Source organism: Cinclus cinclus, chromosome 18 (genome assembly GCF_963662255.1).
Source record: "Cinclus cinclus chromosome 18, bCinCin1.1, whole genome shotgun sequence".
NCBI lineage: Eukaryota > Metazoa > Chordata > Aves > Passeriformes > Cinclidae > Cinclus > Cinclus cinclus.
Window position 1 is genome coordinate 4,970,840 of NC_085063.1, and position 26,758 is coordinate 4,997,597.

Genomic DNA, 26,758 nt, shown 5'->3' on the forward strand with positions numbered 1-26,758 from the left:
TTCTTGTGTTTCATATATGTATTTAACTGCAGTCATGAAATACACAATGTGTTGGTGTCACATCCCATCTGGCCTTTCTGGAAACATCCTTTTTTATTCTTCAAAGAACATAACAGGAGTTTAATAGTGAAGCCCAAGATCAAAAACTCTTCTGGTGACATGCCACAGGCAGCCATGGGCCTTACCAAAGGGATGTCCTTAGTACCACTGCAGCATTTGGCTGTCTCTCCTCCAAAAGAAAGAGCAAATCCAGAATATGCAAATGCTTTCCACCATATTCAAGATAATATTTTTCTTCTTCTGTTCCATCTTCGCTGCACAACCATGGCAGCTTTGCCTACAGGGTTTGTTTTGGGGGATATTTTGTTTAGGAACAGTCATTTCCCCTGCAAACTGCTACACAATGATAACTGCTGCTTGTTTCCAGCACCCCTGGTTAGCTCAGAGGCTACTGTGCTCTCACTGCCAGCTGCCATGGAAGCAGTTAATAAAGGTGCTTTTCCTTCCAAGAAGCAAGCAGTGTCTGCTCTGACACTACTGCAGGAAAGTCTCCATTTCCACGCCTTCCAAAAACTGCGACCAAGTGCTCTGTTTTGCTCATGTTTTCCTCAGAACATCCGAGGGTAAGATGGGTTTTGCTTAATTATCCACTCAGCATGGGGGTTGATGTGGTACAAGTCCAAAAGATAAGTGTCTGGGTCCAGGCAATGTTCACCTGTTAAAACAAGACATTCAGAAAACAACCCACGTTTTTTAATATCTGTAGTCCTTTAGCTGCTAGATTTTTTTTTTTTTTTTTTTGCCTAAAAACTAGGATTTGTTCATGTTCATTTCAATATTACAACCTTTCAGAAGCATTTCCACAAATCTGAGGTAATGGCTTTGAGAGGAAAGAGGGTAGATGTACATTAGATATTAGGAAGAAATTCCTCAGTCTTGGGGTGGTGAGGCAATGGCACAGTTACCCAGAGAAGTTTTTAAACTACCTCCTAAAAGAAGCTAAGCATAAAAACTGGATATCAGAGTCCTTATTTTCAGCTACAATTTGTACTTACCAATATTGCCTCCCACTTCATACAAGAGTAGGTTTGTGCACTCCATGGAGTTATTACTGCAGGAAGAAAAACACACTGAAGGTTAAATCCCTGCAAAGACAGTTTAAGTAGTTTAGCAATATTCCTTCCAAAAGAACTGTTTGTGGTTCAGAGGCCTGCAGTGATCAAAGAGGCTGTGGTACAGAGAACCTGCTGATCCTCCTGCACAGTGCAGGACACCCAAAATTGGAAAAGAAGAAAATGAGGCAAGCTGTTGGTGAGACAGCAGCTGACCCATATCCAGGCAGCTTCCCCTCCTTGTCTGGACACCTGGGAGCAGGAGAGGCACTGCCACACTTCTTACCACACACAATCTGCAGCAGCTGGGACAGAGGGGGACAGGAACTCTTCTGTTCCTTTTTTGGGTTAGTTCAGCAATTCACCACGGGAGTACAGGAGGGAATTGCAGAGTTTATTTTAGGAAATCCCTACGTTAACATAAGCACACTGGAATTACTACTCCAGGCAAATGATACAGCTGATGCTTTTCTGCAGGAGAGCTGGAGGGGGTTTGCATGTCAGGGTCAATGCTACTGCCTTTTCCCTTCCCTTCAGCAAGGATTCTGGAGTTCACTTGGTGTCCAGAGCCCAGAGGGGACCACTGACCTCCCGGCAGCCTGAGCACCGGGTGGAATCACTCGGTGAGCTAAAACTTGCCTTCCCTATCCAGCAGCACTTCCTAAGTTTAGAACAGAGGAGCAGAGAACAATCTCTCCTCACAACTCACTGTGCTTCCACCTTGCCTCTACCTCAAGACAAAAATAGCAGCTAGACCACTTAGATTTGGGTTGGGTTTTTTTTCTCTTTTTTTTTTTTTATTTTAACAGAGAAAAAGTCATTTACCACTTGAGGAGGTTGACAGTGTTAACAATATTCCAGCCATTCTGGCACAGGTTCTTCTGAAACTGCCTCAAGACATCAGCAACCCTGGTTGCATTGTTCAGGTGCACCTCCAGAGAGTCCTTCAGGAGGAGTGATGCGTGGACTTTCACAATCTTGGAAGGCTGAACAAGGCAGGCAAAAAGAAAAAAAAAAAAAGCTTAAAGAAAGACTCTTATCAGTAAAAACATTAATTTTCAAAATAGATTGGAGAGTGTGAAGAATTAAAGCCATCCAGACAGCTGTCCTGAGAATTTAGGCTTGTTTCTTACTCGCACAGCATGGGTTGAAAGCTTAGGGAAGCACCAAGGTGAGCATTATGTTTGTTCTGTGATGAGGCCACGAGAGGAGTCCCGTGCTCTCCATCAGCGTGTGCTGGTGCTCTCTGCTGTTCAAACACAGCACTGACACAAGCTCGGATGAAAACAGGGTTTGTCAGAATAAATTCTGACTAACTGCTCGGCATAAGTGTGAATGACTCCTCTGAAATTCATTTAAATTACTCGGAAAGGAATGTAGAGATCCGGGTTGCAGGCTGCTGAATTCCAGAATGGTCCTTTCCAAAGAAAGGAAGCACCAAGTGATGTGTCATCTTAAGAGACATTATGGAGCAAAAAGAAAATTAGGCAACAGCCTGAAATTATGCTTTAAAAAATGAGAATACGTCTGCCTTTATCACAGCAGACAAATCTGCTCCAACACATGGGACACTCAGAGCTGTAACAATCCTGTTCTTCACATGGGGAAAAAAGAGATTTCTGCTCCTGATCTCTTCCCTGCTTTTAACCAAGTGTTTTGTTGCCTGAAATGTATTTAGTGCTCTTGCTGTTGAGATCAGTTTTTACCACAGTCTGGATAAAAGCATCTGGGAAACTGTTCCTCAATATTCTGGGGTTTTTTTGTCCCTCTTGCTCTTTTCAAGGGTTATCACCTCTTGCAAATTTCTGAGTTCTCAGGAAAACATCTGATGCTGCCACAAAGGTGTTTGGGTTCTTTTCCAAGCCCTAACTCACCTCTCCTTGGTTCTTTTCCACCTTCTCTTTATCCGCATGGATTTTCCGCAACAAATTTTTAATTCTCTTGTCGCAGAACTGGTACTTTTTGCTATTGCTCTCGTTCAGCTTTCTCACTTGGGCTACCAGAAAAGAGGAGACCTGGGCAGGGGAGAAGGGTGAAAACAGGAATTAAATCAAGCAGAGATAAGGATGTCATTTCGGAACCTGATCATCACTTTAGCTCCTTAACTAGACAAAATATCTGTGTATCTTGAGGACAGGTATCCTTGGAATTCAGCCAGAGGTTGAAATCCAATTAATTAATTCCTCTGAAATTTCCAAGGCTATCCCTTCCCTAACCCAGTTTGAACAAGACCGAGACACTGCTGCACCACGCCACAATTCCTGTGAAACTCACTGTCCAGAGCAGATCCTGGTAATGGATCATCATCCGCACCACGTCAGCCGCCCCCTCTGCCAGCTGCTTCTCCTTCCCCTCGGGGATCTTGTTTGGCAGCCCCTTGTGCATGAAGAGGTTTGGGGCCATGACTGTGGAAACGTTCCAGAGGCTCATTTTGTTGCTGTTTTCCCTGGCAACCACCTTGCTGAGAAACTCAAGAAGGGCCTGAGAAGAGAAAGAGACAAACCATCCATTGCAAGTAATGCTCAATAAAACTACCATGGCAATTGCTGGAGGGATCATTAATTAGCACGCTTTCTTGATATAGATCAGCAAATCCAATTTCTCCAGTCAGGAAGTAGAGTGACCAAATTCTAATACTAGGATAGCAAGAAATAACTGCACCAGGAGAGGTTTATCCAGTATTTATGAATCAGGAAAAGCAGTCTGTGTGGGAAACAGATGAGTTCTCACTCCTTGGCAGGTGGTAATTCACAAAGTTTAGCTGTAAAACTTTCTGAATCCAGAGATGAATTCCTCCTTTCCTTCAGTGTCCCCTCAAAGCCATTCCCAGATGTGGAAAAATAATCCTTTTGGAATATCTCTTTCACCTCACACCTCCACCAGAGCCATGACAGATCATCTTTGGCTGAATTGTACATTCCAGTGCTCTAAATGAAACGTGCAGGGTCCTAAGTCAGCCTTACCTTTAATACCTGGGAGCTCAACTACTCAGGAAGGGGGGAAAAAAGGCAGCAACAGCCACCACAGCTCTTATAAAGCACAGAAAGGCAGAAGTGGTGTCTGTTTAAAAGCCATGTAGCTGTGGCACTTGGGGATATGGCTTCGTGGTGCCCTTGGAAGTGCTGGGGGTATGGCTGCAATCAATGATTTTAAGAAGGGTTTTTTTTTCAATCTAAACAGTTCTGTGATTCCAGATTTTACCAGCTAAACCAAAAGCAAGCAGTTACCTTGAGTGTGTTTCTGTTGGACTCTGGCAGAATTAGGATCAGGAGGTTTAGAGCTTGCAACCTTTGCTTCAGGTCTGGAATATCTAGAAAGAAAGTAACAACAGGACAGAGGATTCAGGTTTCTGACCCTTTTTTGAACACAGGAGCCCCCCAAGGAATGAGACAATTATTTATTGAATGGTTGGTCATCTAGAATTTGAGACCTTGTTTCACAGAAGTAAATCAAACTCATACTGTCCTTAAGAAGAGAACTGCCCATGTTTTAGAGGACAGATTTGTTTAGAGTACACAATCAACCAGCAACTCTGATGCCTTTAAAAGGCAGCAAAAGAACCCATAATTCCCCATTTTTTGAACAAAGAACATGTGCACTCAAACAGCTTAACACATCCAAACTACCGACGGAGGCACCAAACCCGTTCTGCTGTGCTTGCAGAGCAGCACACTACCTGCAGACTGTGTGCCCTGGCCAGTTTCCACAGCTCAGTCTGTGTGTCGTTATTGATCAGCTTGTCCTAATGGATGGCAGGAACCTGGCAGGCTCAAGTGACACATAACTGAAGACCCCAGGACAGTGCCACTATGGAAAGGCACATTGACCAAGCACCAGTGACTCCAACCCTGAGCTGTGCTGCGTTCCCATCGGATCCACAGGCTCCCAACACACCTGACAGGAGAGCCCTGGGCCAGCGGAGCTTTGCTCAAACCAGACTGGTGCTGGGCAGGCAGAGCAGGCACTCACTCTGAACAGCAGCAAAGGCAGGCAGGTACTCTGCAGTCAGCAGTGGGGCTGGCAGCTCTCGGATGAATCTCTTGAGCAGCCCCGACACGTCGTTCTGGTGAACCTCGTCCCAGCAGAACAGGCCACTGTAGAAGTCCCTTTCCAGCTTCTGTTCCAGGCTCTATGAAAAAGATGGAATTCATCACATGCTTTAATAAGCCAATGTAAGATAAATTTTACAGCTGAGCACTGAGAGGACAAGACATCAAATCAAAACGGTGCAGAGAGCCTCAGGACACACTCCGGAATTTCCCAGCAATGAATGTTTCTGGTTGTACTGGGAAGGGGATGGGATAATTCAGATCATTCAAACACTTGCTTCAGCAAATGCTTCCTAAGCACCCCTGACACTTCCAAACAATGCTAAAGGGCTCATACCTTAATTCTGGTCTGGGACCCAGAAACTCTCAGGATGCCCTCTGTTTCCAGTCCTCTCTTCTCCAGGCAGGACAGGAGCTGTTAAAAGGAGAAACAGAAAGCTCTTAGGCACAGAGGATGAGGAGTCAGCCGGTCCTTATCTCAGACTCCTGACTCTGAGGACCAGAGGTGTGAATGAAACTAGTAGAGAACTTACTGCCTGGAGTAGCAGAGGGACCTTGGTGTTGGGCAGCAGCTTTTGGTCATTTTCCAACAGGGTGTTGAGTGGAACTCCAAAGAGTCTTTTCTCTACAAGAGAAACAGTATTTCCAAGTCTGTATCACCTTTAATAGAGGTGTAAGAGATATATCCCCTACTGCAGACTAAGATGGTACTTTTGCAAACACAGACACTAGAGAAAGAGAGGAATAGTTAAACAGGACAGTTGCAGCCAGACATAAACGTGACAGTAGGTTTTGATGTCATGATCCACTGTCTTCCAGGAGAAGTCCAAGGAAAACACACCTGTCACAAGGTTTCTTATCAAAGACCCTCTGTTCTAACATTTGAAACACAACTGATGAGTGCACGATGAAAAAACAAATGTCAAAAAAGAGAAAAAAACCCAAAATAAAAAGGAGTACAATTAACCTGTTGTTTTCAGTTTTGCTGCTTTGTTTCTCTTCAGCTCAAAGCCCAGAATATCACATAGAGCTGTAAGTTCAATGAGGGCCAGTGTGGGGATCTTCTTCATGTCCTGAGCTGAAAGATCTCCAATCCTCGTCACCCCTAGTCTGCCCTTCAGGATCTTAAATCTCTAAGGGAAACACACACAGAAGGTTCAGATCAAGTTATCACTATTAACCCCACTAGTGAACAACTCCTGCTGCAGTTTTATTATTTTTTATCATAACCAGGCATCTGTTCTTCCCACTGTGTTCAAGACCAGACATATGCCCAAAGCTACTCCTACTCACCCACTAGCTGAATAAATATTTTCCCTTTTCAATATTGCTCTTGAATCATACAGGAGATGCCATTTTTTCTAAGTTAAAGGCAGCCTGATACCTACCATAATCTACTTGAACTTTGGAAGCAGCCCAGTTCATTTGCAGAGAGGAGAAAACCTTAGAATTATGAGTAAGAAAGTGCAGTAAGTTATTCTCCTCTTTTCAGAGGAAACAACACGGATGTGTGTCAAAACAGGGAGTTTCAGATAAAAGTCATATTTCTTTTAATCCTCCACTACACAATGGCTCTCCTTGCCCAACACTGCAAAGATAACAGCACAACACACCCAAAAATACCTCCAAACACAGACCCACAGCAACACTACCCATAGTTATGAATTAAATTTGATGCCTTGTACCACCTTGACAAGCCAAGACTAATAAATTCTAAAAAAAAATTCCTCCAGGGCTTACGGTTAGGGCATTTCCATCCTTTAACTTCCTGGATTCAGACAGGAAGGATCCCTTGAGCAGGACAGCTGCCTGCTCTGAGTAGGCAACATCCATGTTGAACATCTCCTCTTTGCCAGGGTTTCGAACTGTGCAGGAATAATCCTGGGTTTCTGCTGCAGAGGAGAAATTGTCTTGAATTTCTGCAATCCAGAAGGGTGAAGCTTAAAAAGTAAACGTGCTAAAAATGTGTAGTTTGAGTTAGGTTTGGCACAATTGCTATTAAAAATCCCGCAGTAACACATGAAAAGATTGTCCCAATAGTACAGAGCGACCAGTTGGGCCAGAGGTGGTCAAGCACTGGAACATTAGAGCAGGCTGCCAAGGGAAGTTGTGGAGTCACCATCCAGGGATGCATTCAAAAGTTGTGCAGATGTGGCACCAGGGGACATGGTTTAGTGGTGAACACACTGGTGCTGAGTTAGTGGTTGGACATGAGATTTTAGAGAGCTTTTCTAGGTTTGATGATTCTATGATCAGTGTGAAGTCACAACATTATGGCTAAAACTACCAGGTCACTGGTAAGACAAGACCACAGCCTTAAATTAAAGGACAGACCTATGACTTACATCTCATTACACAACTGCTCAGATGCTCATGGCATTTCTAAGGTTTCACTGTATGATCTTTACTAGACCGATTTTATTTTCATCTTTCAGTTGCCTTATCAAGAACTTCCAGTGATCAGTTTGAGTGACAATTCTAACAGCTTTGGAGCCTGGATAAGTTTATTAATCCAGAGATGTGAATGAGCAAAGAAGAAACTCACACCCCAACACAAACAAAGTCAATGTTTCAAAACCTGTATATACTTAAATATGTGTGTGGCTTTCCTTCCAGTTCCAGCCCTACTTCTGATCCTACTCTGCATTTAAAAAGTTCCCCCTTACTTCTCTGGGTGTTTGAAGTCCGTAGATTGTGCCACAGTGGATCTGGGCTGGACTCCTCTTTCTCTGCTGCTGTGTCCTGAAAAAAAAGAAAGAAGTAGTTTTAGCCACAACCAAAAGAACAGAAGCACAGGAAAACAGCTGAAAAGATGTTTAGTTATGAACTCTTTAACAAGGAAAAAAAAAAAATCTAATTAAACCAACCAATCCTCCCCCTCAAAAAAGGCAGTGTTAGTCTTTCTCCAGGATTTCCACCTCTACAAGGCCAGCTTAGCAGAACTGAATTTGGGAAGTTTCTCTTGTTCTCTTGTTTTGTGATTTAACATGTCACTGGAACAAAAAAAAAAAAAAAAAAAAAAAAAAACAAAACACAAGGGGGCTCCAAACGATGCCGGTGCTCCATGAGGCTGCCGTGGTGTCAGCACTATATAGAAGCATTTCAGCAGGAATGTTATTCCAATCTGGGAAGGCTAAGAATCTGCAGGTTTTCTGGTAACTCCTCAACACTGCAGCCAGGATTTCTCCAGTCTCAGCTTCCTTTCAGTTCAAGGGATGAAGACATAACAGGAGCCCTAGACCCAGAAAGTCAAGTCAGCTCCCACTGATGCCTTAAGTTTTAGCTTTCGTATTTTCCAGATTCTGTACTGCATTAGCATATAACCCTGAACTTCATATAAAGTGATAGCAAGTTCTCTTCACAGTTTAGTTTGACAAAAGAATCCTTTTCCAGCCCCAGAACCACGGACACCACTGCAGCTTCAGGCACAAAAAGTGCAAACAGCAGGGAATTGAGGAGAGCAATCCGGGAGGGACTGCAGAACCCGGAGCTGGAATCGGACAATTAACCCCAATATGGAAACGGACCAAAACCTATAAAAGTGTGAAAACTCGTGACACGCTGTCCATCTTGGGCGTAACCTTGGCCGAGCTCTTGTACTGCCCAAGGCTTATCCTCTGAAGGCCTTTCAATAAACCCTTCCTTTATTCCTTTAGCACTGCCTAGCCTCTGTTCCAGGCAGCCTCTCCAGGCATCACCACGAGGCAGGAAGCTCTTTCAGGAGACCCCAATAACCCAACACACCTGCGAGCCGACCGCTCCGAAGACGTCGCGGACGTCGCGCACGGGGTGCCTGCTCCTCCTGCGGCGTGAGCGGCTGTAGGTGTCCAGCCGGCGCTGCACGGCCGCCGCCTGCGTCCTGGTCAGCGTGGACAGCAGCAACAGGTTGTCCTGCTCCGAGGCCGGGTCCCCGAGCAGCTCGGACAGCCCCGCGTCCTGCAGCCACTCGGCTTCGGCTTCTCCCTCTGCCAAGCGAGGTGCGAGAAGGCACAGTGAGCAGGGAGCGGCAGTCTGGCTGTTTGCGATGGTTCAGGGGCAGAAAACAGGAGTTTGGGCCGTGCCCTGTCTGAGGTGGTGATGGATGGAGCCACAGCTGGGATGGAGCCACAGCTTTGTTCTGAAGCCGTGGCCCTTCTGAAAAATCTCAGCTCTAGTCCTACGCGCCCAGCTGGGTGTGGGGTGACAGCAGAGAACACACAGCTCTTTGGGCAGGTCTAGCTGCTCACACAGCTCTTATTGCTCATTCCAGGTGAGGAAAAAGGAGGAGAAAGAGCTGTGGAGGTAGAGATACTCCCAGGAGCGCAGGCTCCCAGAGAAGCTGGGCAGAAGAAGGCACAAGTGCGACTCTGGGTGGTATTTAGGCAAGGATTGCGAGAGGATATGGGAGTGAAGTCAGGTGCACTTGATAAATCTGCCTTTCCACAGACTGTCTGTGCAAAGGGGAGCACACAGCCACCCCAGAAGGAATGGCAGGGCTTCCCTGGATCCCACCTGATCTTTCAACAGCTTTGAGAATGACAAAAGGTCTGTGAGAAGCCACAGCGCACAACATTGCCTATGTGGCTTTTGTACTTTTCCAAATTAAGTGGTTGCTTCTTTTACTTTTTTTTTTTTTTTAGGAAAAAATCTATATGCATACCTAACAATCAACAGTTTATTTTTTTTAAATATACAGGTCCTGATCTGGTAGGTTCAAATGTATTTTACTTGCTGAATAATTTTTTGTGCATCATCCCCACTCCTTAATTTCTGAAGTGGATTGGTATCCATACACTCAACTAAAGCAAAAAGGTTATTTTTACTCTGTGCATTCATTTTATACCTGGGCCTATTCAGAATATCACTGAAACTAAAGACCATTCCAGTTTCCAGAAGGAAGTGGGAGAAGCCTGGAGACAATACAGCAGCATTACTCAAACAAGCTCAATTCCACTGCATTTTTCAATACATATAAAACTGCACTTCAAACACAGAAGACTTGTTTTTTCTTATGGGATACACTCATAAGGAAGCACAAGTGAGAAGGTGCCCTGAGCAACTTGAAATTCAAAGATGAAAGAAACAATTTGACAGGTGACTTCAACTTTAACACAGCAAACACCACAAAGCCTTTATCTTTTCACTTCCATCTACCACACTCATTCACTGCAGGCAGCTCCAGTACAGCCCTACCAAAGGTTATAGAGGGAAAAAGAAAAATCACAACTGAACTGATTGGCACTGAGCATCTCATTCCCACTCTTCCTGTCCTGTGCAAACTTCTACCTTCTCAGTTGTCACAGCTGCTCAGGCAAAGTTTTATTAGTGCTGCATCAATAAAAAGCTGCCATGCAGCTCTCCTTGAGAGATTAAATAATTATTTTTTTCTGGAGAAACCTCACGTTCATGCAGCTTGCAAACATATGTTGTGACAATTAAAAGTCTTCAGAGCATGGTCTTTGTGATTTTAGGTGTCATAATGAAACAGAACTTTTTTCATCATCACAACACAGTAAATAGAGCTGACCTTGAAGTCAAGTATTTCACTAAGTGAATCTTTTAGCAAATTGTCTGCTTTTCCTACATGGCCCAAAGTTTTGGTGCGTTCCCATGTCTGGTTTACAGAAGTTAACAGGTCACAGCATCCCCCAGGCACAGCCAGTCATGGTCCCACCCACAGCTCCTCACCAAACACCTTGTCCTACATCTGTGGTTTCACAGCAGAACACACAAAAAGCCTCTGGTTTATTTTGCCTTTGGGAACAAGAGGAAGCGAAGTGTATTACTTGCAAATTTTGAAAATAGCCAATTCCAGTCATAACAGGAAGCTGATCTTATACACAACTCCACGCAGCAGCCCCTCCATCGGACATCCGTGTGAGCCTCTACTCCATCTGATGCCAAAGCACCAGACTGTAATACCTCTATTTACTATTTTGGCCCAGTTATGTTTGCCAGTAACACAAAAGGAAGCTGGCAAAATGGGTTATTTCTGGGGAAAAGTGAAAAATTGGAGAGGAACAGGTCAGAACAGAGAGATCCACAGAAGATGAGCTGCAGATTTAAGCCTGGAGAGCTGCTAAGATGTGCCTTGTGAGTTCCAGGCTAGCAGCATTTCAGGAGGGAACAATTAGGTATGATTTTACAAAACTAAAGAACACTAGAATCTACTTGAAACATAACCTAGTTAAAAATAGCGTTCATAAAGTATTCACTTCCAAATATTTAAAGTACAGCATCCTACATTTTCAGACTAAACATTAAGCACGATTTCCTATCTTATTTTCGAAGGTGAAGACTCGCCCTTTGCAGACAGCTCTCAGCCATGGTTACGAGCTGTAAGGTCACAAACAGGTATTTCAGTGGCAGAGTGCCTAGTCCTCAGCTGGCTGTGCTGTCAGGCCCTGGGCAGAGCTGGGCAAACAGTGACAGCAAGGACAGCACAACGCTGCATTTCAGCCAAAAGCTCCTTCCTGCTCCCACCAACTCTTAGCAAGGCTGAGTGCACTCAGCACCTTTCAGCTGCCCCAGATCTGCAGCTACACACTGGCCTGCCACTGCCACCAGGTCACCAGCAGCTCCCCAGGTCACCAGCAGCTCCCCAGGGCTTGCGCAGGAGCCCAGTGTTCCCAGCTGGCTCAGCATTTTTGCAGTGCCTTATCTGCACACAGCCTGCCCACTGTCCCTGTGCCGTGGTTATCACCAGCCATGGCCCAGGCTGAGCCGTGCTGTCTCCAGACAGAGCTGCCCAATTCTCCATTCCCCAGGTTTATGCAAAAAATGCCTCTGGCTCTGAGGAGCCCCACAGCCTCCATGCTCTAAGCAGGAGCTGCATGGATGTGAAAGCCAAACCCTGCATCCAAAGCTTCCACACTCCCAGCACAATGTTTATTTACCTAAGCTCCTCCAGAGAAGGCATCAAGAACCCCAGCCTGCCCCACCTCCTTCACCAGGCTGCTGGGAAGGCTTTGCTACTTGGAGCATCATTTCAAGCCTGTCTGGTTTCAACGGCCAATTAAGCACCCAGCTCCTACCTGCTAGATTAATCTACAGCATTAAAAGACACTTTTCCTTCATATCCCTGCCTATATACAGTAATCAAATTGCCTCCAGCATATCAGTCTTTAGGATATCCCAGACAGTCTTTCATCTCATGGGATGGTCCCTTTTCCAGTCTCCTTCCTGGTGCACACATTTTCTGAATCACTCTGCATCTCTTCCAGTTCTAAAAAAATCAAACTTGTGTCCTTTATAAAAGGACTTTAACAGCAGACCTTAGTGTTTACCGTGCCCTGCCAGTGATGGCAGACAGGGACAATGATATTCCCACCCTGCTCTCCAGAGCCCCTCTATGCCCCCACAAGAGCAACTGACCCTTCCCAAGCACAGCAGCACACTGAGACTGTCACACAAGCATTTCCCCAGGACACAGATCATTCCCTATACCAGGCAGCACAGCAGCTGTGCAGGTTGCAAAGCTGTGTTCAAGGGGATGTACAGCCAACTATCTCCATTCCTACAAAATGGACCCAGGAAAGGTGTGACCCCCCCCACCTATGGGATCACTGGGTGTTTATCACCACAAACCCAAGGTGTTGTACTTCCCATGTCTAAAGGGACTTCTCATCAGGAACTGTAGTGACAGGACAAGGAGCAGTGGGCTCACACTGAAAGAAGGGAGTGCTGTGTTAGATATTAGGAAGAAATTGTTCCCTGTGAGGGTGCTGAGGCCCTGGCACAGGGTGCCCAGAGCAGCTGTGGCTGCCCCTGGATCCCTGGCAGTGCCCAAGGCCAGGCTGGACACTGGGGCTGGGAGCAGCCTGGGACAGTGGAAGGTGTCCCTGCCTGTGGCAGGGGATGGAACTTTTTGTGAGAGCTTTAAAGTCCCTTCCATCCCAAACCATTCTGTGATCCTATAGAAGGAAAACACATTCCAAAATTTTGGAATAACTGGCGCAGGTTCCAATTATTCCAAAGCACTGGATAACATCAGTGATACAGAAAGTGCATTAGAAATACCCCATACACATTTCTTCCAAACAAAGACAAAAAGGATATGCAGGAAAAACCTTTTGTGGATGGACCCGAGGCTTTCTGAATGTTTATTGTGGTTTCTTGAACAGGGAATTAGAGAGGGAACAGTACGCCTTCCAAAGAAGCAGCTCCCATAAAAGCCACTATGATGAATCTCAGAACCACGCACACAAACAAGGCTTCCAAACCATCCTCAGCTCTCACAGAATGTTTATCACACACCACCTGAACGGGCCCCAAGAGCTCCCACCCTTGGTGGGGCTGCTAGAAAAACCTGGAGCCTTGAACATGCTCCTGGGACTGGCCTTTGGAGTCAGCTTTGCTTCAGAAGCCGAAACCAGGCTGGGCCAACCCTCCCCTTCTGCAGGGCATTATCCACCACCCAATTAAAATAATATCTCTATCCCTGATGGACTGATAATCTAACCATACTCCAACATGCCTCTGAATTGTTCAGGTGCTTAAGTAAATCTTCTGTTTCAGATGTTCACATTCCTCTCCTCACTCCCAACATTTTTGGCAACGTACCCTCCTGTGTTTTGACATCTGCAAGGCTGCATTCCTCCTGCTCGGCTTCAGTGCTCTGTTTAATGTTCTCTACTTCCAGCCAAAAACTGTCCATTGACAAGTTGTCCAAAGCCTCTACCCTGGAATTCGTGCTCTCTGACACCGGGGATGCCACAGGAGTCTTTGGAGGAAGCTGGTTCATTTTCCAAGGGCAATGTCTGGTGCTGAGAGAGGAAGAGATAAGGAAAGAGAGATTAAGCTCCACGCATCACATACGGCATTCGTGTCCAGCCTTCACTGATTAATGACTGCAGCAAAGCCAAACAGAGGTAAGTGCTGAACTTCCTTTGCTTAGTGTTTAGCAGTACTGACAAGGCTGGGACTAAATCCTCTGGAGAATGGGGAAAACCGCTGTCCAAACATGTGAAAGGACACAGGACCAACAGAGCCTTTTCAGTGCTGTCCCTCCAGTGACCTCCAACACACCACCTACCTCCCCACACTCATTCCAAGACTTCCCTGCAAGTGTACACAGACACCCTCTGCATTCACAGTCACCCAGGATGTTCCAAGCTCAGTGCCCGTGTGCTCCAGGACCTGGCACAGACAGAAGCCTGGCAGCTCCCCCCACCCAGCAGTTTGTGCTCCCTATGTGAAAACCAGCACAGCTCCATCCCCTGTGCTTCAGCTCACGCAACAAACAACTCACAGGGCTGAGGCCCCTTGCTCCTGCTCCTGCCCAGACCAGATTTTTCAGCTGTGAAACAACACGAGGTGTCCTGGGAAACCCAAGCATATGGAATTTTCTTACCACCCTGCTGATTCATTCATGCACAGCTGAAGTCCCAGACTGGCCTCGTTCAGCTTTCAGCCCCTGTGCTGTGAGCTTCTCATGACTTCATAAAACAGTGCCTCTCTTAAAATGGGCTATAATTGTCTTCAAAGAGTTCCAAGCCACCTAAGCCCTGCTATATATATTTTTCAAAGACTTACAAAAAATGGGATAAGTGGAACATACTTATGAGAACACCTCAATGGTTCCACTGATGAATACAAAAATTAAAGAGATGGAACACTACGCTAACTGTGGGTGGTTTGAGAAACACTCATTAATAGCCACTACCAAACACAGGCCAAAATTCCTTTCTAGTTTCATTTAAAAAAAAACCAAGTCAAAGTCTCACACCTTGAAAACCATGACAACAAAACACCCACAAAATGCTATTTAGCCTCCTAGTTCTAGGAGCCAAAAGTTATAGATGGCAAAATATCTGGAAAGTTTTAGCCCCTTTCATTCCAGAAAGCCATTATTAGCAGTTCTGGCACTAATTTGCTTCAGCTGTGAGAAGCATTTCAAGTCATAAAGGGCTAAATCTGAAGATCTAACAACTAAAAGACAAATGTAGGCCATTCTGCATTTGTATTTACACATGTGCATGCACATCACACTCACACCTTACTCTACCTCACACAGGCAGCCCCTCTCTTCTGGAGGTCAGAACCACAGCAATAACCATCACTTCAGGAACATCTGGAGGCAGCCACAGTGTTTACAACAAGAATTAAAGGGGGTTGTTTGTTTTACAGGAAGACAAAAGTGAAAGACTGAATTGAGGTATTCTGCCATCTGGCAGGCAAGGACAGAAGTGATCTGCTTGTTTAGCCCCATCCTCACTTTCCTATTTCTGGATATCCAAACAACACTCAAGATACCAATTCACAGTAGCCTGGTGGAGACCTTAAGCAGTCAATATGAGATTTATTTTTTTTTTTTTACCTCCACAGTTCATGTCCAACTCTCTCAGTTCTGTTCCAGCTACTATCCCAATTTATTTTTTTCCTCTTTTCAAATTTTACTTCTATCTTTATCCATTAAGAGTTTAAAACTTAGATTTCATCCCTCACCTTAACTCCTCATCTTTAGCACTCCTCTCCATTTTCTCACATTTGCTGACAATCATCTCATAAGATTAGATTTAAACAAAGACACCTTGCTAGCATCAAAAACAGCTGTCCAACACCTCGCTAGGATTCTGTTATGAAGCAGTCAACAGAACTCATCACTTACAACACGAGACACTAAGTGTAAGGAAGAATTCAGATTATTTTGAGGGAGTTGGTTCTGGCCATATGAGGAACACTGGAAGACAAACTTGCACTGAAGAATTCTCCCAGTGCACAACACTCAGGAGCCATCTTACCAACTCTCCTAATTGCTCTACTACAGGCTTTCAGCAACTCTTCTTGCCTGAAGTTACTGCCCTGTACTCCTGCAGGATCTAGGTTATACAGATGAAAGCAGCTCTGAAATGCACCTTTCCCTTGTGTTCAGCTTGGTTTGGAGCTGGCTTGTAACACCCCAGAAATCTCCAGGGATCAACAGCAAAACAGAATTTAGGTTTGCAGGTCCAGCAGAACCTGCCCCAGACCTGACCAGCAGCTTGCACCCAGCAGATGTACTCTGTGACAAGCCTGTGTCACACATGGCTCTGACATTTCCTTCCCCATGCCTGCCTGGAAAAAAAACAACACAATTTTAAGCCAGCATAAATTGAATCTTTCAACTCTTTCCAAAGGGTGGCTCTTGACTTAGATCTTGTGCATGACCTCCCCAGACACCAGGCCCCGAATGCCAGTTTCAGTCCAGGAGATGTTACTCCAAGCAGAACATGATTTATGTGAGGCATTAGGGCATATTCCTGGAGCCCACCTGAGAAGGGTCACAATGTCCTCACAGCCCAGGTTTCAGGCTAAGCCCTTGCCAGCAGCTGCTTTTGGTCTGCCTTCAGTCCATATCACAGAGTTCTGGTGCAAGGACAGAGTTTTGCCAGACAACAGGGAACTGCTGCACCCCATCCCACCCTGACTGTGCTTCCACACCATCCACAGTCACTTTGCTTCCTTCCACAGCTGGAAACAGAGATGTTCTCAGCCTGCTTGCACCAAAAGCCCAGCAGTCACACTATAAACCTGCTCTAGGAAAGCCACAGCTGAACTACTTGTGTGTCAAACAAAAGCCATCCTAACTTTTTCCCCTCAGCTGGCCCATTTACTGATGCACTAAACTTGGTTTCACTGAGTTGCAGGATGCTAATATCACACAGCAGCTCTACAGAGGGGCAGCAGGACCCAAAGCCCAGCTTTGCTAGTGTTAAACTAGAGCTGTTGCTCCTGTCTCACAGGACAACTTCAAAATCAGGCCTTCACATTTAGGAAAGGTTTTATTTCCTGGTCTAAGTTCCTTTTTTTCCCCCCTCAAGTCAGTACACAGTGCTTTGCAGATCCTGCTGCCCAGGTGGAAGGCTAATTTTAGATTCAGTGCACCTAAAAGATTGTTCTTCCTCATTGCATACCCAAGTCAACTGGAGGGCAACCTGTGACGTGCAAGCACAGCAACAGCTGAGATTGAAAGCAGAGATTGTTGGCTTAAAATGTTAATGGCTCAGTGCAACTGGGCAAAGAGTAGGTGGAATAATCAAGTTCACTGCACTGTCAAAGTAACAAAAGGCATCAGATTATGAAGCTTTAAAAATTAACCCAACAAGGAGGAGACCAGCAGAAAGGACAAGCATATAGGAAGGGCTCTGTAGGAAGACTGAGCATCTTAATCCAGCCTTCTTCTTTTGTTTAAGAGCACAGCCAGTTTTAATGAGGCTTGAGATTCACCTGGCACCTTCAGTCTAAGCCTGACTTCACAGCAATAATAACACAGCAATGAGAAATTAGGCTGGCACAGACCTGACAGAGTTCATTTGGATCCCTGGAAGCCCTGCATGCCTGGCACAGTGCTGGGGACTCACTGATCCTGGGCTGCAAAATGCACTCTCAGAGCAGTTTTTGATCTGTTCCTGTCAACACACTGCAAATACTCATGTAATTCTTCACCCTCTTGAATACCAGAATACAATAAACTCTGTTGCTATGTTCACTCCAGGCTTGAATCACTCCCATGAGAGAGCTTCTCAAAGGACCTGGAGCTGCTTGTGCTTCTTTTCTGCTTGCTCAACATCCCTCCCTCACTGAAATACCTCTCTAGCAGATGAATAAATAAAAAGGTTCCTTCTCAAGCATTTCAAACAGAACAGGAGGCAACAAGTGCAAGCCAAGGAAAAGGAATTCCTTTAAGACTGCTTCCAGAAACCTAAGATCAGAAAAAGGCAACAAGAACAGAAGAATTCAGGCAGACAAGACAGTCCTGCCACACAAGCAGCACCCAAACCTTAAGGATATTTCCAAAGATCTGGAGCAAGTACAAAAGCACACATGGAACAAAGAAACGAAGTCTGGATGAGCCTCAAGAGCAGGTTTGGAGTAGCACACCAAATCACAGCCTCATTCACAACAACCCTGACCATAAGCATGGAACACAACCATCTTGCAAGAAAAAAAAAAAAAAAAGAAAAAATAAAGATTAGTCTATCGACTGGTTGCAATATTTTGGCAGAAAAAGACCCTTTGTCAGAGACAAAAAACTACATTAATGTCACACCACACACATTTTACCTGCATTCAATTTACTTCAAGGTTAAAAACAACTTATGAGTACAAAAGCAAAAAATTGAAAGAAACAACCAAAAAGTCCATGCAGGCTCTCTACACATTGTTTCCAGGTTCTTACCCTTAAGCAAGCAGTTTAAATCTAAATGATTAAATGTATAGTTAATTCTGAAGGGAAAAAATCACCTAAAGATCAGCACATAACAGCTCGTAACACACTAGGTTTTCTTGTTTAAAATCATATAGTGGGATAAAGACATCTAGGAATAATAGACAGGAGTATTTGAAAAACAGAAAATTCTGAAGCAGTAACTCACATACATTTTTTTTTCTTAACATAGATATAGCTGTAGCTATTTTGCTTATTGGAGGTTTAAACCTCAGTCCACCAAAATTATCAATGCAAATATAAAAACAGGTTCCTGTGTGGAAGAAGTCAACCTGCTCATTATCAATACCGTCCATGAAATACACATAAACACTATTTCATTCAGATACACAGAACTACACAAAAGTCTATTCCTACCACAGAGAGCAAAGTTATGCAGGAGATGTCTCGTGAACAAAAATTCCACAACTTCTCCACCACAGGTCTAAATCAGAAAGAAAGCCCTACTGCAAATCTTTAATGCCTGGTTAGTTACCCTCAAAATACCCCAAGTTTTGAACATGAACACCACTGCTAATTCCTCTCTTCTCCCCACACCAATATGCAGAGAAGAACTACTAAGACTTACTCTTAGGAGAAAATGGAAAGCACATGGCTGGTTCAGATTCCTCAGACCAGGCCATAAAAGCAAAGAGAGGCTAATTAGCAAATTACTGCAGTGGCAATGAGCAGTAACTTACCCAACAGACTCTTACCATGCTTTCCTTTCCCTGGCTTAATTTAACCAAAGCAGCTAAAGAGCCAGAAGTAAAGCAAGCTTAGCAGTAGTGTGCCACTGCTGATGTACATCTGCATATCTCTGACCAGAGACTTGCTCACATATTTAATAGTTTCACTGAGAGCATCCCCTGTGAGAAGTCACAGTGCCTTTAGCCCAGGCTATTTTATCCAGCACTGCTGCCAACCCCCACTTATGTCCCCATTAAGGCATTTTATCAAGGACTTTGCACGTGTGGGATGGCACAGTTGAAGGTCTGTCTCTACAGCACCAGCAAGAATAGCTAAGATGTCACTGCCACAATTTGCTAATAAGATTACAGCTTGTTTTCAGTAACACAGCAATCAGCTCATCAAGATCTTCCATTATGCAAGCAGCTCAGGGAGCAGCGTCATTTCAGGTTGTTTTGAAGAAGCCTGTTCTGCAAGTGATAAAGAGGACATGCCAGATCGTGCTGTGTGAGTGCAGTCATTCCCACCAGCTGCAGCTTTCCCCCAGTCCAACAGTGAGAAGGCACAGCCTCACCTCCTGTCCTGGCATTCTCAGTGACAGCACAAAAAGCAAACAGCAACCCTTTGCCTAGAGCTGTGTGGAGTGAAAGATGTGAACCCTGAGGCTTGTGTGCATCCTATGCTTCAGCCTAGCACCTCCAGTATTTGCTATGCTGGACAAACTCCAGAGGGTGGTGGAGCACTGGCACAGGTTGCACAGGGAAGCTGTGGATATCCCATCCCTGGCAGTGTTCAAGGCCAGATTGGATGGGGCTTGGAGTATCTTGACCTGATCATGGGCATCCCTTCCCATGGATCAGTTTGGAACTTTATGAACTTTAACCCAAACCATTCTATGATTCTGTTATCTCCACCACAGCTTTAAATCTCAACTAAAGCACAGGTTGTAACTTTCCTGACAATAAGCATCAAAGTATTTAAGGGCAAATCAACTCCAACTCTACTTCCTTGTCTCAGGCTTCATCTGGAATAGATTAGTCTCTACTCCATCTAGTAAGGGGCTAAATAAGCAAGCTAAGGAATAGGGAAAGTTGCCTTTAATTACAGATCTGCCTAGAGGCATCTCTGACTAAAACCCAGAGCAGAACAGAAACAGGATTGATAACCCCATGCAGATACATCCACATGAAAAATATTCAAAGCCATATTTAGCTTAGACTATTAGCTGGGTGTCTATCCCATCACACCAGGGTTTGTTCTGGCCTCAGAAGTCACAAGCCACCCTCTCTGTGCATGGTTTTGTGTTTGACTATAAGGTCACTGTGGAGCCTGTTGTTCACTTTCCCTGCATTAACAGGGTAAGCCAAACAGGAAAGAGCTTTCATCCAAAGGGAAATCCTGTTGGGAGAAAGGGGTACCTGGCCAAAACAAATCTTTAGTACTACTGGGAACTTTAATGTAATTGTGAATTGATAAAGCTGATCTATGGGGTGATTAGACAACAATCATTAATTAAAAGGTGGCATTCCTAACCCTATTTCCATCTCCACTGAATCCATGTCCATTTAAACACATTGGCAGCTTTGTCCATCCAGTTCCCACAAGGACTTAGTCTGCTATTCCAATTCCATCTATCACTATGGCACCAGGATCCCAAACCCCTCAGCCCAGCTGGCATGGGACTACAAATCCCACAGCCCAGTGGCTCCCACATCTTGTCCTCACCCATTCCCCTCTCTTCCATCCAGAAGCTGCCCTGGGCTGAGCCTGTGCACAGGAGTGCCATGAGGAAAGCAGCAGGAAGGGAATCACTGCCCTTTGGTGACTTTTCTGTCACAGCCCCGAGCACACACTGCCAAGGATTTTGCAGGCAAATGAGTCAATACCTCCCAGTCACTAAACACATCCCCAAAACACGCTGCCATTACAGAAGCTGAGGTACCTTTACTTTATTGCCATCACTGCTGAGACTTCAGGTGAGATGCTCAGCAAGTGCACACCTCAGACACTCGGCTGAGGGACCAAGGGCTGAGGGAGCACTTGGCTTCCAGAGGAAAGGCTGCCAGCATGTTTGAATCCACTGGAAAAGGGTTGTGAACTTCTTGTGTGATCATTCATTAACACAAAGGCCTTTTACTGAAGCAGGTTCACACATACTGAACACTTTTCCTACAGCTTCTTAAATGTTGAATTTGGAGCAAATCAGGTTGATAGAACTCATCCTTATTTCTTCTTGTAGCCTATTCTACCAGCTGCACGTGCATTAGAGCACAGAATGAGTAACTGCAAGTTGTTGCTCAGCTGCATGAGAAGAGCCCAGAGATGCTGGAGAGGTCACAAGAGTGACGTGCTGACCAGCACAAGGGAAGCAGGGGAGGAGAGGTGTGCTGGAATGCTTCACTCATGAGAGCTTTAGGGATGCAGGAAGACAGGGAGGAGTCACAAACTCCGCGTGTGGATTTCTCAGGGCAGAGTTATTACACATAACACAAGGTGCTTGGCTGTTACCCTGCCATGAAAGGCCCTTGGCTGGGATCTATAACCAATTCTGTAACTGGAGTGTCACCAGCCAGCCCAGGCCACCAGCCCTGTCCATGAGCCATCCCAGGTCCCAGGAGCTTCACAACACTGAGAGGAAGAGCAGGAAGGAGGCAGATCTGGCTCAGCAGTGGCTTTTGCTCAGTGTTGCTTTGGAGCCACGACAGCACCACCAGCCCCATGCAAGCCAGTAGGAATCCTGCTGGGAACTCAGTGAGCATGTCAGAGCTGCTGGTCAAAAATAAACACTGATTACAGTCAGCTAGTTAGAAGATCAGGCTGGCATATCCTTTCCCCATTGTCCAGGTAGGTTTTAGGTCAATCCTAGGAAAGAGGCTTAGTTACACATACACACACAGACACCTCACACCTATGGTGAGTCCTGAGTGAGCAGGTGGGAAGTGCCACTTGGCTGGAGTTCAATGTTTTGGGCAAGGTTGGAGAGCAAGTTTGAGGTTCTTGCTGTAGCACCACTTCAGAGCTGACCACAGAGGTGTTCTGGCACCAGCACAGACATTGGAACTCAACTAACTCGTTTGGCAAAAGCCTTAAGTTGTTAACAAATATTTTGATTTTTATCAAAGAAAGCCTGCAATACTGAAGGGTTCAATCTCATTCTCTTACACGTGGGTAATTTTAAAGTAATTTACCATATCATTCCTGTGTCAGTCCCCCTACAACTATTATTAATTTTTTTCACAACTCAAATCTTCCCTGGGATCTTCTAAAGATTTTCTGTCTTGCTTTGAATGCACAGTCTCATCAAGTTGGTCTGGAAAAAATGAGAACTCAGACACATGGAAATGTGAGCTGTGATTAGAAGTAAAATCACTGCCAGCACGTTCACCCAAAATCAACACATTCTGACCACTACAGCAAGGAAACATTCCAAAACCCGATGCAAACTTCTAAACTGATGCAAATACACCTTAATGAACTCTTAACTCGTATAATATCCTGCGAGCGCACCAGCAGAACGGTGTCTGTCAAGCAAAGCAGTACAAATTTCAGTTCTGTCCTCCACTAGTCGCAGGATAAATCAGCAGTTCCTACGTTCACAGAGATCCACAAAGCCCTGAACAGCCCTCAGACCCCAGGGCAGCTTATCAAGGAACCATTTCAGCCCCTCAGGTCCCACTTCCCCAGCTCGCTGCACTCAGCCCAGAGCGAGTACAGGGAAAAGAACGGAGATTTTCGTAGGCTTAATATGAGGAAAAAGAAAGGCAATTTCCACAGGTTTCATTTCAGGATCACAGCACTCAAAGCGCTATTTTACGAGCATACAATAGCCCGTTCACCTCTAGAAATTCCCCTTGCTGCCACCCACCCAGCCCCAGGCGCTGCCTCGGCCCCGCGCCCGCCGCAGGGCAGCAGCGCTCACCGCGCGGCAGGAGAACGCTCCGTACCTGCTGAGCAGCTGGGCACAGCTGGCTGCCCGGGCAGGAGCCAACACCCCCCGGGGCCTGCCCATCCCACCCCTGGCCATCCCGGAGCCGCGCTTGTCCATGTCCAGCCGGGGGGAGGGCGGCAGTCAGTCCATCCGTGCTGTCCGCACGCTGCTGCGAGCCGAGAGCCGCTCCTCGTCACCCACGAGGCGCCCGCTGCAGGAGCATCCTCTCCTCCCTCTCTGCGTGCCCCCGCCCCGGCAGGAGCGACAGTAAATCCAGCTGAGCCCTAAAGGCAGCGCTGCCCGAGGCTGAGCCGCCCACGCCCGGGCTCGGGACGGAGCCGGCACCCAGCGCTCCGAGAGCAGAAAATAGCACCGAGCTCTTCCCAAGGCTGGGCAGCAGCTCGGCCTCGCTAAACATTAACCTAAGCCCCAGCCCACGTGAAAAAAGAACTCCCAAACGCAGCCTAGCGAGGAGGAGTCAAGCAGCCTATTCGCTCCCTAACGCTGTACTTCAAGAGAACATCAAGAAAAGAACAAAATATCTGCCCGGGGACGTGGGGAGGGCAGGGGAAAGAAAAAAAAAAAAAAAACCACAAACAAAAAACCGAGTGCCTATTAAAAAAGCAAATCAGCATTTCTTGCCATAGTTGAGCAGTGAGTAAACCCCCAGCTGGATGTAAGAAACTGGTGTTGAAAGAGCAGTGTAAACTTGTAACACCCACAGAGAATATTTTGCAAGATCCAGATTATTCTTTAAAATTCTCAGCAACAAGCAATGGACAGGTGAGCAAAGTGTTAAAGCAATTGGATTCCCTGTAGCCCTTCCTCACAGGTTTTGTTCTTTCCCTGTTAATCTCTATGGTGTTTCAGTAACTCTCCTTTCTACTGACATTCTTTTATTCATAATTCCGAAGATAAAGGTATAAGTAAATTTCTTATTTAAGTTTTTCAGTGAAGGCACACAAAGCTCATCTAGCACAAGTAATAATCCCGCTCTGTGTTTTCCATATTCCCAGTAAGACTGGATCTCCAGCTCAGCCTGCTTTGCCTCCGACAGCTTAAAGGGCAGCAACAGCTATTTCAGAGAATCCCTTGTCATAAAAAGAACCCCTACTACCACAGCTATTTTTCCAGCCACTGCTTGAGCCCACCCTGCTGCTGAAGGAATGCTGCCCCACTCCCCAGCTTCAGCCCCGGGGCTGGCACTGGGAGGTGCTTGGTCTGGGACACTCACAACTCCCCACGCTATCTATGCAAAAGCATTCATGGGAATTTCCTCTCTTTTCCTCCTTACCCACAATTCCTGTAAAACTTATTCCTCCACCCCTAATTCAAAACTCAGGTTTATCCACATAGCTCCTCCTACATCAGCTCCAACCAAAGGTCACCCAAAAAGTGCCAGCTTGTGAAGTTCAGCTGTGACCAAAACCCACAGACCACAGAATTACACGCAGGCAGCAGCCTACCACAGAATGGGTTGGAAGGGACCTTAAGGACCACCCAGTGCCACCCCCTGCCATGGGCAGGGACACAATCTCAGGCTGTTCCCAGCCCCAGTGTCCAGCTTGGCCTTGGGCACTGCCAGGGATCCAGGGGCATCCACAGCTGCTCTGGGCACCCTGTGCCAGGGGCTGCCCACCCTCACAAGGAAGAATTTCATCCTAGTATCCTATCATGAAAATTAATGCAGTAATGAAGACTGTAGGAACATGAAGAAAGCAAATTAAAGATTTTTCATCCTTTTATGCAGCTACACAGACTACAGTTGCTGCAGAAGTGTCACCATCATGTGTGACCACACACACTGCTCAGGATGTGAGACATGGGAGGGGAGAGCAAGGAGGGGTAACAACAAAAACATCTGCAAGAGAAGATGTGGCTGCTCTTTGCTTTCTATTTTTACAGACTTCAAAAAGCAGTTTTTTCTCCCCAGGGAGTACTCAGCCTTTCCAAACCACTCCCCACTGAGCACACCTTGCCCTGAAATAAGGGGTTGGGTTTCAGGTCACTCCTTCCCCTGGACATAAAATCACCTCTAACCTGCCAGCACTGCAAGCAGATGGGCACCACAGCCCATAACTATATTTCTTTTGTCCCTCCATGGTGTTCCTTGTCATTAAATTTTTTAATAACTTCAGCAGCCAGCTGATGCTCCTTTTTAATGGGTCAATTTACAGACAGAGGCTGCCAGACACTCATACCAGGCAGTTTCATCCTCAGGTTTCTCATGTAGCAGTAATAACTCAGCCAGGCTTGTTGCACAACTGAGGCAAATTTAAAACATCCAGATGAAGACAGATTCTTTAAGAGTACATTCAGCTTTGATTACTCACACAAAGAGTACTCAAGCACTGCTGAAAGTTTCTGATCTCTGTGGATAATAACAGCTGCACTACAGCCTTTCACATCTTCACTCCTGTCTGGCCTTCAGCTCTTCATGGTATTTTGAGAGGAGTAATCAGTAAGTTTATCTCCTAGACTGTACTTGTGAGAAAAAACGTAGAGGAACAGAGGCCAGCTGAGTCTGCTTTTTCAGAGTGAATCAGGATAAATATTCTAACTCTGGTTTCAAGCTCTCCAGCATGTTTCATACTCCAGGACAGGCTTCCTGGCATCATTAGCGATGAGACAAGCTCACTAGGATGAGATGATCTGGATCACAGGAGCTGAATCTTACTCAAATATGGAGACAAAGAGACATATGATGCTCTCAGCAGCCAATTAGTTCAAATGAATCATGGGAACAAGCCCAGCGCTGTTACTGTCACCACTTCAGTGCACAAGTTACTTCTGAAGGTATCCACACATCCTGCCAAACTGACATGACTTGGCCTGACTTTTTCAGGATCAAAAGGAGGTGGGAAAACATCCAACATGCTTTTGGATAGTCAGGAATTTCAGCAGGATGGAGACCTAAAGACTGCAGTAATGCTCTGTAGTCTGGGAGAGCTGGGCATCAGAGCCTTCAGGTCAGCTGGAACAAAACACCCATGGGCTTCATTGCAGGATCTTAAGCAAGAATGACATTTTTCAAGCATCCTAAAATTAATTCGTTACCCTGAAAAACGAATGTAAGTGACACACTGCAGTGTGGAGGGGAAAAAACCTGAATGTAACCCAAACCCATAAAATGCAACTCTTTTTTTCTCAGGTTTATTTTGAGGGTACATAGCATTAGGAAAACCTGAAAATCATTTATTCCCCCTCAATCCCACCACATAAGAAAATCCTCAAGTGATGCTAGCTATCCATCACACAGACCCACTGAGATGAAGAGAGTATTGCAGTTTCTGGAGTCACTAAATTAGTGAGATTACCCAAGCCCCAGCTTGTTTGCAGTCTGGCAGGGAGCAGCAGCCAGGCTGTGGCCTGGGGCACAGAGTGAGCTGCAGTCAGGTCTGGGTAAGGCAGCAGCTCCCAGCAGCTGGGCCTGCCACACATCTGGCTCTGCTCTGCCCTGAGCTGGGAGACAAAACCAGCACCTCACAGGAAAGAGCTGCCAAGAAACAGCCCCAGCAACACTCAGGCCCTACAAAGTGCTTCCACTCATGACTTTACTGCCTGAGACAAGAGCTAATTTGTCATCCTGCTGGGAGGATGCCCAGGGAGCTGGAGTATCAATAATAAATATCAATACCTCCAGCTGCCCACCCTGTTTGAGAATGTCCTGCCTTGGGAGAATGAAGGAGGTGGGGTAGGGGGAGAAAAAGTCATACTCTCTTTAGACACAGATGTATATTCAGATAAGTCAACTGCAAAGTTGCTTAAACCTAATTACCACTGTAAACATAACTTAAATCACCCGAAACATTTC

General features: G+C 45.7%; 1 protein-coding gene across 1 annotated transcript; it reads right to left on the reverse strand.

Annotated features, from left to right (window-relative positions):
• Window positions 1-608: 608 nt before the first annotated feature.
• ARHGAP40 (Rho GTPase activating protein 40) lies at window positions 609-23,908 on the reverse strand. The gene is made up of 15 exons (XM_062504899.1): window positions 22,961-23,908; window positions 13,703-13,905; window positions 8,906-9,126; window positions 7,828-7,903; window positions 6,902-7,080; window positions 6,129-6,294; window positions 5,695-5,786; window positions 5,499-5,576; window positions 5,082-5,241; window positions 4,340-4,422; window positions 3,387-3,593; window positions 2,987-3,127; window positions 1,938-2,098; window positions 1,056-1,111; window positions 609-715 (listed from the first exon to the last, which is right to left on the reverse strand). The coding sequence occupies exons 1-15, from the start codon at window positions 23,059-23,061 to the stop codon at window positions 609-611; spliced, it is 2,031 nt and encodes a 676-aa protein (XP_062360883.1). The 5' UTR covers window positions 23,062-23,908.
• Window positions 23,909-26,758: the final 2,850 nt, after the last annotated feature.